The sequence below is a fragment of the Ischnura elegans genome, chromosome 5 (genome assembly GCF_921293095.1).
Source record: "Ischnura elegans chromosome 5, ioIscEleg1.1, whole genome shotgun sequence".
Taxonomy (NCBI): Eukaryota; Metazoa; Arthropoda; class Insecta; order Odonata; family Coenagrionidae; genus Ischnura; species Ischnura elegans.
Window position 1 is genome coordinate 67,940,947 of NC_060250.1, and position 19,102 is coordinate 67,960,048.

Consider the following 19,102-nt stretch of genomic DNA (forward strand, 5'->3'; position numbering starts at 1 on the left):
TTTACTCAAATTTTAAACCAAGTTGACTAAAATCCAGTTGAACCAAAATTTTTAATCACTGCTATTAAAATCAAATTTATCAAGAATGATCTCTTCTCCTGGATAACAGGTTAAATGAATACTTCTTAAATCTTCTATTACAGCCACGAAAGACTCATAATTGCAATCCATTAAAAGAATTTGGTGAACAGCTGGGAAAGATAAATTACAACAAGAAATATCTTTCTAAATCAGCAAATTTATCATAAATTCAAAACATAAAAATTCTTAAGTTTAACCCACTTTTTACCAGTGGGAGATATTGTAACAGTTAACTTGTTCACAGTGAATTGATCGAAAATAATTTATTTCTTTTTATTGCTAAAGCTGTGAATAAACTGGGTGTGGTGAATAAGCCCATTACAGCCACGAGCAGTCCTCCATTGTGGCCACATTGGAGGACCTGACCTGGTATAAATCTTGAGATGAATTAATAACATTCTCCATAGTTTTAAGTAGAGTTTACATTCATAAACAGATCACAACAATTCCAACTGCCTCCTTAGATTCAATACTCTTAATTTGGCAATACGTAAAAGTGCATGATTGTGGATAGTTTACAACTCTCCCATACCAATCCAACCACCAACACTACAATCCAGCTGCCGAGAGTTGTCCGAGGGCATTTAGAAAGGCCCGAGATCGGGGTAGGGGGCAAGGTTGCCAGATAACAAAGGGAAACGCCCACGTCACATGTAAACAAAAGGGTTCATTGAAGAAAGGAGCCAGTAGGGTCGACGAGCGTGAAGGACCCAAAGGAAAAATCCCTTGTTTTGGTGTTTTGAAGAGAAGGCTCGTTTTGGTGGCTCAGGCTCGTTTCAGTACTTCTTCGCATGTGACAACGTTGCATGACTAGGCAAGGGTGTGAGGTGGGTATAGGGGACAGCGAATGGCTGCAAACTGTTCTCTGCCCCTCGCTTTGAACTTCCATACGACAACTTTCACTGGCTGGACTGTAAAGCAGTTGTGTTGGATGACTTGTATAAGACCAACATACACCAAACCCTATCCTACCTCTGAGCTAAGATTTAATGCTTTGGGTAGTGGTATGTACGAGGCACAAGAGAATCTCTTGAATGAAAGTTAGGAGTCAAGTAGCGAAATAAAATACCAACATCATTTCAAGTATACTTTAGTAGACACATAGGACAAATAAAATTAATTCTTGTAATACAATTTCATTACTCTCAGACAAGGAATCCAAATGCATAAGAGTTTTAACTGACAATTACTAGAAAAAAGCCAATTAAAAATTTTGAACGCTAATTTACAAAATATACACAACAAAACACATATAAAAGGTCCAGATCCACCGCATTAAATGAGAATGATTGATGGCCTTGGGCATCAATGGAATAAAAAAATTAATGAACTCATCATGATTTGTTACCCAAGATATATGTACTTCCTTATTGCTCATTAACTCAATATTGTTGACATATATGAAGTTAAAAGATAAAAGTATTTATAGGCTGTATATTTCAAATACTTGAAAATTAAATGTCTATGAAGCTTAAGATCACTACAACACAAAAGATGACCCTATAAGTGGGCAAAAAATGCCCAATAAATTATAAATTAAAGGAGGCAGACCAGACTGTAAGCCATATAAGAATTTTCACTGACAGTTCTCAGTGGCAATTAAAAATGTTCCGATCTTTTATGTCAGAGTAGAGAACATTTGGGAAGCTGGTCTAACATGCATGCATTCATGCCACAAAAATTTTCAAAAAAAATCATTAGAACTAATATTGAGTTCCTATCAATTGAAATGATGGCTGTGATTGTATTAAATAATTAATGACAATTTTACAAACAATTACAGCCACTTTTAGCTAATGAAAGTCATGCTAGGTGCATCTTTCCTATTGAGTTTCTCTTCATAAATGACTATAATAATGATTTTTTTTCTATTTATATACATGTATGTACATTTTCAAGTATTCCCATGCAGAAATTAACGGCAGCATGTTGACTTGAATTTTTGCAATATAAGTCCGAGAGAAATCATAAAGACAGATGACATGTTAACCTTATAAAGCATGCATAAATGTTGTGATGAATTAAGAGATTTAGGCCACACACATATAAAGGGAAAATAAACATCATAACATCAATCCTCAAATACAAGCTCAGTTGGTCAATGAGTACTGGAAAAAGATCTTAGTATACTAAACTGTTATAAAAACAAATAACACCTCATACCACTCTCTAAAATTCAATTTATCACCACTAATTCTTTCCCTTGGTAGAAGTCAGTGTTTTGGCCTTCATCAATAACATTTTCCTACTGAATTATATTTTACCATGGCTATAAAAAGGTTATCATGAACTGGAACATCTTCTGGGGCTCTCATGGCAACCCATCTCCAGAATTGATTGCATTGGCACTGCCAGAAACATTGGGCATTGGTTAGAAAAAAAAACAAGTAATGCTGACTCATGACCAATAAAAAAAATGTCCAGTGACACACAGGTGGTATCTTTTCAGAATGAGGGTGATGCAGAGCAGCGAAGAGGAGAGTAACTGAAACTTGATTTCACACTGCTATGCTTCTGATTCCCCACTGCCTTCTTCTTCTTGAATGGGCACAATTAGGTTGTCTCTAGACATAAGGTTGTACTTTGTGACGAAAGCAGTAAATCTTTTGCACAAGTAAGTTTCACTCTGCCAAAAGGAAAAAGAAAGGCATGAGTCAAAATTTTGCAACGCAAAGATTAAATTAGTCATGATCATTGAGGTTCAATCATTCAGACAAGTTTCACACATTGAACAAAATCACTCTTAATAATAATGACCCTTGGTAAAAACCATATGGTTTACCTAAGCAGTCCTCGATTTATTGACATGCCCTTATGAAGTTTCAAAATAAGGATCATATCCATCATGGATACAATAAAAAGAATATACCTTCCTACCCAGACGAAGTCAAGAATTGTTTCATTAATAATTTTGCTACCAGTGCACCCAGTTTTTTCAATAACTGCCTTTCATAAGCATGTCACTAACTACCTTCCATCAGCATGGCAACATCAGGTCAAGAGCAAGCTACTTGCTTTGCATGACTTTACATGAGATTGAAGTGTCACTGACTGCTGAATGCCCTTTTAAGTACAATATTGTACTGCTTATCTACAGCTTATAATGCACAATTTCTACGAAATTAACTTACTTTGTGTGTCGAAGACTCAGCACATTCAGTCATAAATTAACAATTAAGTATCAATTCATTACCCGCAGCAGTAGACAAAGGAGGCAATAGTCTCCATTACCTAACAATCCCCAATTTCAAATTAGTGCATAATTGAATATATCAATAACCTAATAATCAAATTCTATCCACTGGCCATGAAATAAACTGCATTATTATTTCATTTCATGCTCAGTTCACCTGAAAGCCATTGGGGTAGTTCAGAGAGAAAGCTCATCCTCTGCTCTCTTCAAGGAGAAGGTAACAGATACCTCCACAGCAGAGAAATTGTTAATGTATGCATAATATTGCAACTTTTATTAATGATGTACATTACAACAATTAATATGGCTAACACCTGATAAAACAATGGCTTTCCAATCACTTGGTACATTACGATTACAAGAGAAAAGTAACTAAAACTTGATTTCACACTGCTATGCTTCTGATTCCCCATTGCCTTCTTCTTCTTCTTGAATGGGCACAATTAGGTTGTCTCTAGTCATAAGGTTGTACTTTGTGACGAAGGTAGTAAATCTTTTGCACAAGTACGTTTCACTCTGCCAAAAGGAAAAACCATTTGTCATTACTGACTTATATACAACTGTGCTTGTTATTCAGGCAAACTATAGATAGTTTAATTGATAAGACATGAAAAACCATTTACTGATGAACAAGGAATCACAAGGAATAAATGAGAAAATATGTCATTTGATAAACTCAGTCAATTACACTTACACCTCATTTAGGGAAGGTGGGTATGCCTTACTTGGGGTTTTTGTTCGAATTGAATTCACATTAAATGAAACAAGTAAACACTTGAAAAATAGGAGTATGTTCCTGGTATCATGGCATACATTTTGGGAATCAAACTTCGTAAAAACCAGATGTATTAGCTTTCACACTAGAAGAACCACATGCACTTTTTTGATTCATTAACTTCTGTTTTTTCTGCCGTCTTTACTACAGGTTATAATAAACTGCTCACATTTCATGACTTCCACATTCTGTAGTTTTGGATATTCTGTGTTATTAACTATTGTAAATATTTGAGAGCATATCTACCAGGACTAAATGCTCCAATTCATATAATACATGCGGCTACATTAATAAACTCCTCGGCAATATTGTGGCAAGAATCAATATCTGATGCGAACTTAAATAAAAATTTATTAGGAGTATTAGTGTTGTATTGGAAGGTGGTGGGGTGGAAATGTTTAAAAAATCCACTGCGGCGAGAGTTTTGCAGATATTCAAGAAATTCGAACAGGGTTGTTCTTGAGAGGCATTCTCCTACAGTATACTTGAAAATCAGGTAGAAATTCGGAAAGACAAAAATTTGGGCAGGTGTCGTTTAAATGGGAAAAAAATCAAGGAATCTCACTCCGTAGGGTTACTTGATTTTTTTAAGAATGAGAGAAACGAAGGATAATACTACGTTTTTTAAGGCATGTGGGAAAGTCCTCTAAAGTATTTGAATTTTTTAATCAATATCAAGAGGGAATCATCAAGAATTGATGAAAAGGAGAAAAAAGAGGATTCTAAAACAAACACCAGTTTCCTAATCATGAAAGTTCAGCAGATTAAATGGATGAGACTATGTTATCTACTCATTTCACAGGTATTCCAATATTTTCACAATAAAAACTCATCAGAAGAACCAATAAATTTAACCTAGGCAAATTTTGTTAAGTTAGTAATTCATGGTATGATAGGAAGTGGGAAGTAAAGTGATTAGAGGTCAACATTGGCCTTAACAGAAAAAGCAAGACCATCTAGGAACTTGTGCTCACTACATGTATGCAGCAGAGGTCTATTTCACAAAGGTCTATTTCATAATATTGTGGACAGTTACTATATTCCTGTTGTAGCGAAAGAGGTTCAACAGCCTTCTCACTATCTCTGAATGGTTAATTTTCTTAGATCATCGTGTTTAATTAGAAAACACATTTTTTTAGCACAAAGTCTCTTTCTTCATTACACATGCTAGGAGTGGTGACAAGGCAAAAAATATTGTAACAATGAATTATGGGTTAAATTTTGGTGATTTCCGCTCCATAATAATTTATGTTCAGAAATTGGTAGAGACGATGAATTTATATCAATCTCAATGATAAAAGCATGTTTCTCACTGCCTTGCCTGGGCAAGCTTACCCTGTTGTGTACTAAGTTTTTCAGTCATTTCATTGAAATTGTTACCACTTGCAACCAAATGTCGCCAAAGGAACACTGATGAACTAAATTACAGTAAAGCTTGTTTCCCCTTCATGCAGCGCATATTTCTAAAGCAGGATAGTTTTAGTTTTCATTGGAACTAATGGCTGAGTGGATTTTGATTCTAAACATACGATAAATGGACTCCCTTTCCTATGAAAAGATGACAGTCGCCCTAAGAACAAGAAAGAACTACATGGCAATCAGTCCCAGTCATCTGCAAAAATGGTAAACGAGAAGCTGAACTAAAGATAGGAAATATTTCATAAGTTTGCATAGCCAAGAAACTTTGAAACGAGAGCATACCTGCAGTTGTTGCAGAAAGTAAGGAGAAATCAAAATTCCTGCTGCAAAAAAAGTGTAGGGTTTCATGTAAAAAAAACTAAATATTTATGTCATCTGGCATTTGGATTTGATCATCAAAGACCTCTATATTGACATATTTCCCCTAAATGCAATCAATAACCTATGTTCACTCAATTGTTATAAAAATTCTTCGGCAGGTCAGGTACCCAGATGACATAGTATTGTTTTAGACTATTCCTAGGTGAAAGGTTTGACAAATAAAAAAAAATTTGAGGCAAAGGATAATGTTGTGCTGATAAAATAGCAGTTAATTTTAGTACACTTAGATAGTTCATATTTGATCAAGTGCAGAAAAAGGTTATGTGATTTGAGTGAGCACCATTGGGAATGGTTCATAGATGAACAAAGTGTGTCCTCTTTAGTGAAATTGGGCACATCAAAATAGCACTAAGCAAGGCATTGATACATTCCAAATGTATTTCCACCATTATGCTATTTCAATAAATCGAATGGTGTGAAGTAGACACATCTGACACTAAATTTAATTTTGCATATCAGAGAGCACTCAATCAAGTTCATTTATATGAAAATATCCCTAAAACAAAAATAAAAAAATTAGTCAAACAAACATCTTTCAAATCCTTATATATGTACCTATTTAACGATGATGCTTTTCCACAGATTCGAGGACACAAAACTTTTTAAGGCCATGAAAACAAACTAAATCAAGTAAAAATAATTACAAAAAGACAAAATAGTTTAATAAAGCCTAATCCTAGAGGATACTAACCTCAAATTCATCAAATATTGTCCTGTGGTGGAAATACGCATGAGAGAATATTCGGTACACTCTCCGACAAACTGATCCTAATTTCGCCACTGAAGTATCCTTTATGCTCACTCTGTAATAAATGAAAGGAACAATTTCATTACTCATTTTGAAACAACTAAAACAGGAACAATATGATATACGCTGACCCTTACTTACCATGGTACCAAATTCCATGCAATGATATACGTAAATGGAAGACTAAAGATATATCACAGTCAGACCAAATTAAAATGATGAGAAATATAGATGAGTATTATGATCCGACTTATAAAGTAAAGCAAGAGGCACCATTTTGGTATGAAGGAATTGATACACGACTAAACGGTTGAGATATTTGCCCAAAGAACTCTATAATGTCACACTAAACTAAAAAAACGTTCTATCCGGGTCTAAAACCTCAATGTTCAAACTGCATTTAGGCCCTTAAAGTGCCTCAGGCATGGTTATCGGGCATCAAACTAACCTGGAACTTTTATTATGATTTTTTTCTCACTAATTTGCACATTTTGCAACCACAAATCCTTAGATTAGATCATTTTTGTAATACACATTGTACCAGCACCACATGTATGATCACATTAATGCAAGCCCACATGGGAAAGGGGCTAAATTAAAGAGAGTAGAGGGAGTGCTGAATGTTCATCTAAGGCAAGAGTAATGAGATTTGTAATAGGAAGGTGGTGAAGAAGAAGAGAGGTCATTGAGAGTCAGGGTTAAAGGTGGGATGGGTTACTGGTGGTGGGTCAAGGTACAACGTGACGGTGGAAATAGATCATTTGAAATAGAAAGAAAACCAACCACATTTACCCTTCGAAACGATTTTGCCCTTTGAATTAAAAAGGGGTTTTTCTATTGCTAAGGAATTGTAATGACTAATTTTGAGTAGTTACCCCAGAATTTTTTGGGATATTTTGTTAGAAAAAGTGCCGAAACCCAGTAACTTTTACATTTTGTGATTTTTAACAGCTGATCTATCAGGTGATGGCCCAAATTATGAGGTTTATATCTTAATCTGAGGAAATGTGCCTTAATCTTGTTTCAAAGTTTCTGTATAAGTTTTCGACCATAACCATTATCTTTAGCTATTTTCTCCATTGATTTTAGTCCTGCAAAAATTGCAATTCCAATATATGAATTGATTAACTAAGATTGAATAGCTAATTTAACAGTGAGTCAAAGTCTGAAAACTTGTACAGTACACTCCTGATTATCCGGGCTAATGATGGGGAGAGACGGCACGAATAATCCGAAAACACGGATAATCCAAACTTTCACTTAAATGTCTTGTAATGTTCATAATTCACGTAAAACAAACAATTTATGCATTTATTCTGTTATTTAAGAGTGCTTCCCAGACTCATTGAGAACTTTCTTTGCCAGTTCGCAATCTCTTTTGCGGCGATAACATGGTTGTACTTGTATTATTAATGCTCCATGTAAGACCTGTTTTCGAAAACTACACATCCGTGGCTGTGTGATCACGGATACAGAAAAGTGGTTGGCACAAATGCTTCAAAACCATTGCTCGGCATCAGAAACTACACTGTCAGGCACCACGCCATGTAGTCGCATCTCGCACAAGTTGCCCAGGTTGCAACTGATGTGCGACGTGTATCCGTGATCAAGGAGCGAGGTCGCACACTGCGAGGCTTGGGAAAACATGAACACGGTGTTCCGTGAATGCAGCTAGCACGAGATCGCTTCCTTTTTACAAAGGGGATTATAACAGAATTAATAATCCCGGTGTATCCTAGCATTGATGCCGTAATTCCGATGATTTTGCGTCCGATTTAAAAAAATAAAGATAGCGGAAAAAAATTGAGCAAGAGTGAAAATCATGCACAGATAATCCACAACCCGCATAAACCGTAGCCGGATAATAGAGAGTCTGCTGTATATGTGTTGGTGGAATGAATTATACGGAATTATCATGTCTGAACAACTATCCTACCAGTAAATGGCTAAAGAATATTGATTTCAATAAATGGTAATTGTTAAGTCTACATAGCTTAATATGTCACAGCCTAATTTCAGAGTAAAAGAAATGGCTTGGAGTCTGGAACGAGGGAGATGATTATTTTTGCTAGGTTGAAAACAAGCCAGATGTGTTCTCTACTTCACCCACATCTGCACTCAAATTTTAGCATCCAAGAATAAGAGAAGATTATTGAAAAAGAAAGAAAATATTACCATCAATCTTCTATATTATTTCTACTGTATAGATACCTTTTTCTCAACTTATACGCAACCAAACTCTACAAATGAGGTACCAAAATGCACAGAATTTATCAGAGAACATGCGACGGCATATCTTACTTCCTAAATATTGCTATTGTTTCCTAAAATTGGTTTTTAAATAATTAAAAAAAACAAAAAAGCAAAAACAAAACAAAAAAGCAACAAAAAAAACAAAAACCGGTAAATATTGTTAACGGCGCGCAAACTGATACATTTGTTTATTTGCAACAATATCTCGCATTCTTTAAATAACTTTTATCAAAATGCGGCTGATTCCACATTCAAGTCTCCTGTTGATATGTAAGTATGAGTCATCATGTGCGTTTAACAGAGGATAGTGTAATTACTTCCAATGTTGTGTTTAAAGAGGTCCTCTGACCTCAATTTGTACATGAACACTCCAATTAAATTTGTACATAAAACCCTGCCTTTTTTTCTACATTTTAAAATTAGAAACACGCCTATCCCTCTGTGGACCTGCATTGAAAAGAGCGGGGGAAGCCTGCTGAGAGCGGGCAGCACGCTCGTCAAAGAGAAAAAGGTAATGCAACCAGGAAGTGGAAGATGTCATTAAATATTAAGAGACACAATACATTATTATAGGGGTACATCATGGGGCTCCAATGTTCCCCTCATAAAATCTGAAACAGAGCATTAGTCATCATGATGCACAAATTACAAAGGAAGAAAAAAAAAGACTGTTGGTCTTAAAAAAAGGAGAATTACTATCCACAGTAAGAGATACAGGAAAACAGTGCTAGGTTCAAAATAAGAAATGCAAGACCGCTTAAGCTGCTATCAGACAAAAAAGGACACAGATACCTATATCAATTGATTTGAAGAAAAGAACCAGAAAGAGATGGTAATGCAATATGTTGAGAGAAATAAAAAATAATCAAGAGAAGTAAGAGCTGTTAAATAAATCAAAGGAGGAGTGAAAAGAGTGAAAATGAGACAAGGTATGGAAAGAAAAGCAGGAAGTAAGAGGAGATGAGTGAAAAAGAGTGAAAGGAGGTCCTGGAATGGAGAGGAAGGAAACCACAGGAACAGGAAAACTTCTAAAGGAGGGGGAATGCCTATAACACTGCATTGAACGCAGCCATTGTGAAACACAAAACAACAAAAGAGAAAGACATGGGGAAAGTAGCAGAAACTAACTATGACTGTGTAGTGAGAGCGAGAAACCAAAGCCAGAAGCTTAAGGGCCGTATTCTTAGTCGACCCTACATATCCGCCCCTACATAACAAAAGGCCCCTACATGCGTTTCTCAGTTGACCCTACATAAGTGGTGGGGGGTAATTCCGTCGTCAAGTTCTCTGAAATGACGTAGATGATGGCACAGTGCCAATTTTCCACTCTGGTGGGGTAATGGGAACTAAATATGAAACTAAGAAAATACGTCCGATAATTTTCGGGCGTATTGTTGGGGCAACGGCTCAAGGTAAATAAACAATCGGTGTCGTCAAGTAGGGCCCGTTTAGTTCCAAAGACGGCCATATGTAGGGCTTGATTTGGCGTATGCAGGGCGAGATCGGTTTATGTAGGGGCTGATGACGTATCCAGGGTCGGTTGACCCTACAGGGTCGACTAAGAATACGGCCCTACATCCAAGAAAACAACTAGAGCTTGAAATGCATTACATAAACAGAAGAGGGGAATATGAGGAGAGAACTGATGGCAACAAGATTGGACTGCTTCCAGTAGCAATGAACACCACAAAGAGCAGAGAGCTAAGGCACACAAAGGCATACGTGAAGTTACAACTTCAAACAATGAGAGAGGATTGAGTAAGAATTGGAAAAGGCAGGATAATACACTAGCATCAACCATTTTCAGGTATTGAGCCGCGTGGTGATAAGTTCCCAACATTTCATTCCTCCTGCTGGGGACTTCGTCAGGAAGTGATAAAAAAAATGTTTGATAATAACGCACCTAATTGCGGCAAAACTTTAAAAAACAAAAAAAAAAGCATGAGAATGGTTTATTTTGACATCAGCATCCTGCTATCACAACAGTTTATTTGATCATTTGACACCATATCCCATATAATCAATTGGGAGTTCTACTGCAATATTTTCTTGATATATGATAGATTACACTCACCTGCTGGGGAAGTATTTATTGCTATTTAACAAGCATGCTGCACCATCAAGAGTATGACGAGTGTAGTCAATTGCTGGGCACTCTTTTGGAGTTTTATGAGCAGCACATAGGAATATCCACTGCTCTGTTGCAGTCATTTGCGTACAAGTGTCAGGATGGCACTCTCCTTGCAATCTCACAGCCAAACCATTGAGTTCCATGCAGAATTGTCTGAAATTATAAATTGTCCATGCATGAATATATTATCCAATATGAAATACTCTTTCATAATTCATTTACACTAAAATTTATTTGTAATACATAAACATTTACAGCAAAGCCTGAATACTCAATACACTCTCATTATAAAAAAACATACTTCAACCATTGCTAGACCTCCAACATGAGCATTGCCATAGTTATGTATTGGTACATTTAAATCTATCATGATATAAAAATATATACATATATCTTCAAGATGAACAAACAAATGTGATGGTAATATGCTCATTTCAAAATACCTTTTGTATTAAATCTTCAAAGTTAATTTCTTATACCTACCATCAATTCCAAATAAAAGCCAGTCTTTAGCCACCATTGCAGCAATTTTTCCCTAGCACTAGCAACTTAAACACACCTTATGTAGTTATAAAATAAATTACTGCTTTACTTTTTAATTGGTGCTATGATTCAGGCATTAATTTTACACATGGCTCATACTTAAATTTATCATTACAGAAAACTCCACCATAATGTACCATTTTGAGGTTTCCCCACACAATTACAATTTAGGTTGGCAGTAAGAGACAGTGGTTGAATGGATAACACATGGGTATTTATTTAAACCCAAAAAAGAGACCACCCAAGTTCATCAAATGTTCTATTCAAATCTATGACACACCCATTCTTCATTAACAAGAACATTCATTTTAAAAATTTCACTCTAAATTTTATGAAAATAATTTCACTGGTATTACCAGCTGCATTTTCAAATACCCATCCAAAACAATTTATGGGTCTTCGAAAAAAAATTAGAAATTACCATTAGAAATACAATTACATTCACAGATACGAACAGGAAATAACCTCAGACTTCCCCCACAAGACTGCAATTCAATAATTTATTATTACAGAGCTTCAAAACCATTAAAACTTCTTTGGATTCTCAATTTGGATCACAACCACCCAGAAGCCACTACTGCAGCCCATTCGAATAAGCGAACTAAATAACACCACACTTCGTAAGCTAACAGGTGTAATTTAATTAGACACTAAATTGCCCCGATGAAAGGTAACCTGATGTATGAGGGTTATTCGTAAAATCGAAAACATTGCAATCATAAAATTAGGCAGACCTTTCAAAGCATTTAACAGCACGACCAAACCGAGTAATTATAGGGGAAACTTGTATCCACGAAATTGCACCGATTTGTTAATTGAAAACCCATCCGCATTTAATGAAAAGATCAGTTCAACATCATGTTAGTTAACTCCATAAACCATAATAAACCATAACTTTACGAATAACCTCAGCATTATCTATTTAATTCAAAATGTGGAATAAAAAGGAAACAAGAGTTTCATTATCATTAAATATAATTAATTTAGTACAAACTCCAAACAAAAACACAAAATGATGAAAAATGTCTGTTTCCACCAAACGCCCAAAAGTTAAACAAAAAGATAAACTGGTGGAAGAAAATTCTCTTCACAAAAGTAGTTTTGAAAACAAACCTTAAATGCTCATATTTCCACACTCCTTCATCCTGAGAATCAGGAGGAGTAAGGATTACGTCAATGTTTGACGGTTCCCGTCGTATTTGTTGTTGTATGTATTGCTGCACGGCGAGCGTGCTATCCATTTCCTCGAACAATTCATCTGGCCACCTACAAAAATCCTGAGGAATAGTAAACAGATAAATTCATAATTCTACCCACCGAGGAAAGATTAATTGAAGTTAATTACAAAACATCCAAAACGTTTCCATCACAAAAATACGTCAAAACGTTAACACGTCTTTCGACGACCAAGACCTATATAGGACTTCATTTGATAAGCCACTGAAATCTCGGACTATTATAATCGAACTTAACAGATCCTAGGACAAAATACTCACTTTAGCAGACGTTCCCGGCCGATTTCTTCTTAATATTGTAGACCCATCAGCCATCTTCATGGTTGCCGAAAAAATTTTCACGATTACAGACTAGCGATTATGCAGACGCTAGCGACATCATGCCGTCAACTGTTGAACCTATTAACAGAAAAGCAGCGTATTACTTGGGAGTCAAATTTGAATCCACTCCTCACGGCGAACTTTATTAAATACACAGATATATACAATAGATTGGCAGTGCCTATGTTTTCCTCACGGTGGCGCTGAAGCCGGCCGGCAGAAGAATTTTGCGCAACTAGCCATCTTGCTTTCACCGACCGTTGCTCATGTGCCATTAACATACGTGTATTTGAGAGGCTACTTTTCCTGCTTTTGGAGCTTTTTAAAAGAAGAATGGTGAACCACTGCGTTATGTGGGGGTGCACATTTAAGTATACTACGAGGGGAAATTTTCCTGGGGGCGAAAATGTGTCTCTACACGCGTAAATAATAGATATAAGGAAAGCATGGTTTGCGTTCAGTAATGTCTCCGCTTCCATCTCACAGAGCATGAAAATATTTTCCAAAGCCTTTTTTTTGTACGTATCGCCACGAAATTTATATCACGTGAAGTGCAGGTTATGCTCTACCTTTTTAAATTTATTGTTGGCAAAATTCACATAGTTGTAGAAATAGCATCATGAAACTGTGACACGTTATTTTTGCTGAAATGCAAATTGCTCTCCAAAACAAATTCTAAAGGTGTGTGACGGAAGCGGATATTTACCGGAGTTTCTGAAAGCGATATCATTTCAAATGCAGTAGCTTCATATCTCTAGGATCGGTAATTAACCCCTCAAGCGCGGCGGGCATTTATTTAAATACCATCCCAGCGGCCGGATGAGATTAAGAAGACTTCACCTTATTGGCATACTATCATTCAATAATTTATATCGTTCATAATATACGATCATTATCATTAAAATTTTTTGTAAACTTGCATAATGTAGTGCGCTACTATATAATAATTTTTCAAGCGTTTGAATAAATATAGGCGTTGAGTTTTTCGACCGAAGTCGTCAATGTGCTGGTTTAAAACGGAATTTCATCGAATCATTTTAAAAATTTCTGAAGGCCTAAAGTCGTTATGAATATTTTATTGGAGAGGGAAAGCATTTCTTCAAAAGATAGAGCAATTTGTTTTAATCTAAAATACAATATCTGGCGGAGAAAAAAAATTATATACAGTAGGTCAGGAAGCGTACTGGGTACGCATGACGGCGTTGAGGGGTTAATAACATGTGCATTCTCTGTCTCGGTGTCTGTGTTTTGATGACGGAATCATCATGATGTTTTCAGTTGTGTTTTCTGTGTTTACCAAGAAAAGACTTTCTCCAGTTTCCATTATGTCATATACTTTCCGCTGTTGCATTATTACATTGTATCGGAATTTTATTTCCGTTGTAGTATTATTATTTATTTAGATATGTAGAGCGTGTATTATGCACCTTTAACTCTATCTGGAAACTTAACGAATTTCTTTCAAAAGCATAAGTTTTGACTTTGTTAATATCTATTGAGTGAAATTCCGAGAAACCGATCGCTTAAATAATGGTTTGCATGTGCTCGCGGTGAAATGACGCGGTCACATTCATTATAATTCAACCTTTCCATGTAGCACTTATCAGGTATTTGATCATTTTGTGGCTTCTATATAGAACATGGTGTCTGTTATAATCACTTATCCCGGTAAGATAGAAATTCTAATTAAAAACGTACCCCCTCATGATGTAAGATTTATATTATAGTCTGCTTCCCCTTCGAATATTATAACAACATGAAACTGATTATTGATGATCATGGATCAAATCGTTGAGTTTTTTAAGCCAATAACTTCTTTTCAAGTTCGCTATTGGGTGATCGTGAGGGGAAATCCAAAACACTGCCTGTATAAAATAATGTAAATTATATTTCTGATGCTTAAGGATAGGAATTCAATCGCATTGACTCTTTACGACCTCAGAAAAGCATTTTACAGCACCAAGCAGCATGCCTTGCTCAGAAAGTTAGATCATAATGGGTTTAAATAGGTTGAATCAAATTTAATTACGTAATATTTTTGGCCCGATTACTTATGGCAGTGAAAGGTTAGGTAGCATTGCTTCTACGTTTTTCGTCTAATTGACAACTCTAACTGAGCAACAACTCTTTGACAACAAAAATACAGTAAGTGGAAGCATCAAACCTTTGGAATTTTCGAATTATTTTGTTTGAATAGTGTGACAATGTCGCTGGTAAATCTAAGGGTGAACAATACCATGTATTCACGATTGTAGGCTACCTTCCTACACTAGCAGACGACGTAGTTAACCATTTTCCCCATCTGCTACGCCCCTTCTACATTTGGGACACAATATTTTATTTTCGAGATAACTCATGCATATGGATTCCAATTCCATAATATTGAGCAGGAACCGAATTAGTATTAATCTTAGCTCAGCTTATATTACCAATTTCATAACTTCGTCACGGTTATGTTCCGCTCAAAGATTGGTTAATTTACCACGTAAGTGTCAAGATCGGTCCCTTTCTTTTTAATTGGATACATCTTTAACGAAAATGACAACGTTTTCTATAGTTCATAGCCTTAATCAATGCGCCATTATCTTTCACAATGTAATTTTCCTCCAGTTCCCTACTTACGCAAACGCATAGGTCGGTGAAAGCAACATGGCCGCCAGCAGAAAGGCATGGCTTCACCCCCCCCACTCCCATTGCCAATCTATTGTATATATCTGTGATTAAATACCTGTATTTGGCTAAAAATTAATGCTAAAATAGTTCTTTTTTCATTTAAGTAAAATATATTACAAAATTATTTTTTTAAATTTAAACTGCTGAAACTATTTAGCAATTTAAAAATATTTTCACTCAAATAAAGATATTATTCAATCTTAATTTTTTAATTTTCCTTCTCGCTGGATCGAGTCTCTAATACCTCGAGGAATACCAATGCCATGACACCAACTCTTTCGAGCCCACCACAAAACTTTTAGATTGACTTTTCAAATTTCTTCAATACCGTTAACCACTCCTTACTCAAACATGAACTACAGTACCGATACATAACATTCATGCAAATTTTTTAACCATAAACCTATCCAGCTACCTACCCACATAGCGATGAACCTCTCAGAGACGTCTCACTATGGTCTCGAATGACTCGAATATCACGTATGTCTCGGAGATGTAATCGTGAGACGTTCAGAAATTAAAAAAAAACGTATTTAAACGCCATCAATGCCTTCCATATATATTTTTCGGTGAAAATCTGCAGTTTTGATTATTATAATCACGACATTTAATATGGGTTTCTTATTTTCAAAAGGCGATCCATCACAAAATTTGTCGCTAAAAATGATCGAGAAAAGTAGGCCATAACTGTATAATTTAAATTTAATTATTTTTTTGCCTAAATTTAAAGCATACCATAGTACAAAGTCTAATGAGACATATCAGAGACTTACGTGAGACGTCTCAAGAGATGTCACATAGACCATTTTTTTTGGACATAGTGACATCTCAGAGAAGTCTCAGAGATGCCTCTGAAGCTCTCAGAATGTCTCTGAGATGTAACATGTGATATTCGAGACGTCTCAGTGACATATCCGAGACATATTTCTGCTGTGGGTAAGTTCCCATTACAACGACACTACTCCATCATCGTACATACCTGTAAAATCAGGTCAGCATCACAGGGTAGCATCAGTAGCATCCTTGGTCCCCTTCTGTTTGCTGTATTTTTAGATGACATTACAGATGACATAATCCCTCTTACCTGTAATATTCTACTCTACGCAGACCAATGATAAATATTCAAAACGGCAGATCACCCATCGGACTCACATTTTCTTCAATCACCCATCAACTTCCCTTCTGATAGGTAATCTACTTGCAAGAGCTATCAGTCTACCGTGGTTGCTGTAAATCAACCCTTCCCAATCTGCACTGATAACTTTTTCATTAAAAACCAAACACCATTCATGTACCATTTTAAACTAAATTATCCCTCCTGCAACTTCTCTATGCGGCCAAAGTGTAATTTTCGACGATTAACAAAATTTCTACCAACACATCACGATGACTCTGCGAAAGACGATGGCTGAGCGTTGGCATGCTGCACCGATTCATTGACCTCTAGAACACCTAAGGCTCTCATAATGATATTTTAGGTTCCCCATTCTATTGTCTCAACAATTTAGTCCACTGCCTGACTCACTGCGTTACATTTTCTTATCCGCACCTTGTACACATTCTTAACCAAAGCCCACCATCGAATACCGACAGTTAGAAGCTATACCCATATGCTATAACTATATGCTATACCCTTGTGGCGTCATCCTTTCCTCCCTGCCTTGCGCCGCACAGTGGGCTGAAATCGAAAAAGAAAAAACTGGAAAAAAACTCAAAAAATTTTTTTTTACAATGGAAGTTGAAACTTGACACAATTTTTGAAACTTTGCACAGGCGCATGGAATACCGTGGCAAGGCATAGTGCATCACAAAGCGCTATGGATGTAACTCCGGACTGTGCCGCATGTTCGAACAATCGATTGTAAATTCGGCGTCGCAATAAGTCGCAGATCATCTCTTCAGATCACACTCCACAGGCTTTGCTGTATATGTGCTTCAAATATCTCGAGGTAACTCCACGATATTTTTTTTGACTCTTCATAACCACAAAAATTCGAGGACAAACAGGGTCCACTATTTTGTATAATTAAGTCGTTAAATTTGATGAGAATGAACATTGACAAATCTTTATGAATAGAAGTACGATATTTTTTTTACTATGGAATTGCTACAATATGTGTACCATTAGTGTCATTATACGCTGAATTTCGAAAAAAAATTCAAAGGCAACTTTGAGAAATGTTTTCAACTTCGAGGCCAAGTATTTTGTTTCAAAAAGTAGCCCATTAAAAACGTTATGCGTCAAAACATGCATTGGCAAATCTGTGCAGTTTCAACTTTCTTATGAAAAAAATACTATTTTTGAGGTTTTGTCCAGTTTTTTCGATTCCAGCCCAATGTGCGCCGTGCCCGATCAGATTTTATGTTCCTACCGAAAATTTTGAGTGGAACTTTACCTTAAGAGGCCAACTAAATTCTTTCTCTCCATTACAGCAGCAGTGGATACAGAAAAAACTCAAGGGGGGCGCAAAATATTTCTTGAGCTACTTTTACTTCAATCAGAATGAAAAATAAGTCGCATGCAAAGTTTAAGAAAGTTTCATTGAAGCTGATTGTAAATTTATAAAAATATAATGCTATCTTATGATTTAAACAACTTACAATTGTGGTTCTGCAATGTTAGGCAATGCGGGTGGCCCCACAAAGGGAGGCCGCGCGCCCCCCATATGTATCCACCACTGCCATTGCATGCTCTTTCTCGCCCATGACGTATGGTCCAATTCAAAGTCCCCGAGTCTCTGTATCTCAACGCTCCCATCTCCAAATAATCCCTTGATTGACTCCTTGGCCTCAAAATATCCTTCCGTCCTCACCTACACTGCCATTGTTTTAAAATCCTCCTTAAAAATTCAACTGCACAAACACTAACATCCCCTTAGTCCTTTCGACGCGGATCAACTGTAAGTTTTAATTATATTTTTGCCTCCGTCAAAATTCTCAAAATTTTAAATTTTGAGTTGAACGTCCGATTTATTTCTTTTTTGGGTATTGATCTAATTGAGATTCACGATTAGCTATCCACTAAGGTTATTCGAGGTATCTTTACACACTCACTTCACGATTTGTTTCTATTCTAAAAAATAGTCTCGCTCTTGGTAAATGTATGTTCCGCGATAACAGAATTCATTAAGAGCGAATTGGTGAGTGAATTTTCAGAGGAAAACTAGTAATTACTCTTAAAAACGACTTAAACCCTTAACAATTATGCAACCCCTTAGTTTCCAAACTGGCTACATTTAAAGTTGCAGTAACGTAGTAATATCTTCTCTTCGGGACATGGAACTTATCTTTTCATTTTTGCTCCTTTGCCCCTAAGTAGCAATCGTTTCTTTCAATGAACTCGTGAAGA

At 36.1% G+C, this 19,102-nt stretch overlaps 1 protein-coding gene across 3 annotated transcripts; it reads right to left on the reverse strand.

Moving 5' to 3' along the window:
* Positions 1–1,155: 1,155 nt before the first annotated feature.
* Positions 1,156–13,133, reverse strand: LOC124159019 (MOB kinase activator-like 4). Of its 3 annotated transcripts, XM_046534504.1 has the most exons (6): positions 13,021–13,133; positions 12,638–12,801; positions 10,925–11,134; positions 6,541–6,652; positions 3,666–3,790; positions 2,539–2,707 (listed from the first exon to the last, which is right to left on the reverse strand). In XM_046534504.1, exons 1-5 carry the CDS (start codon positions 13,078–13,080, stop codon positions 3,668–3,670), a joined length of 669 nt encoding a protein of 222 aa, XP_046390460.1. In that variant the 5' UTR covers positions 13,081–13,133; the 3' UTR covers positions 2,539–2,707; positions 3,666–3,667. The 3 variants fall into 3 exon arrangements, with proteins under 3 accessions (XP_046390461.1, XP_046390460.1, XP_046390459.1); XM_046534505.1 differs by lacking the exon at positions 3,666–3,790 and having other exon boundaries at positions 1,156–2,707; positions 13,021–13,131; XM_046534503.1 differs by lacking the exon at positions 2,539–2,707 and having other exon boundaries at positions 3,528–3,790.
* Between the last annotated feature and the right edge of the window lie 5,969 nt (positions 13,134–19,102).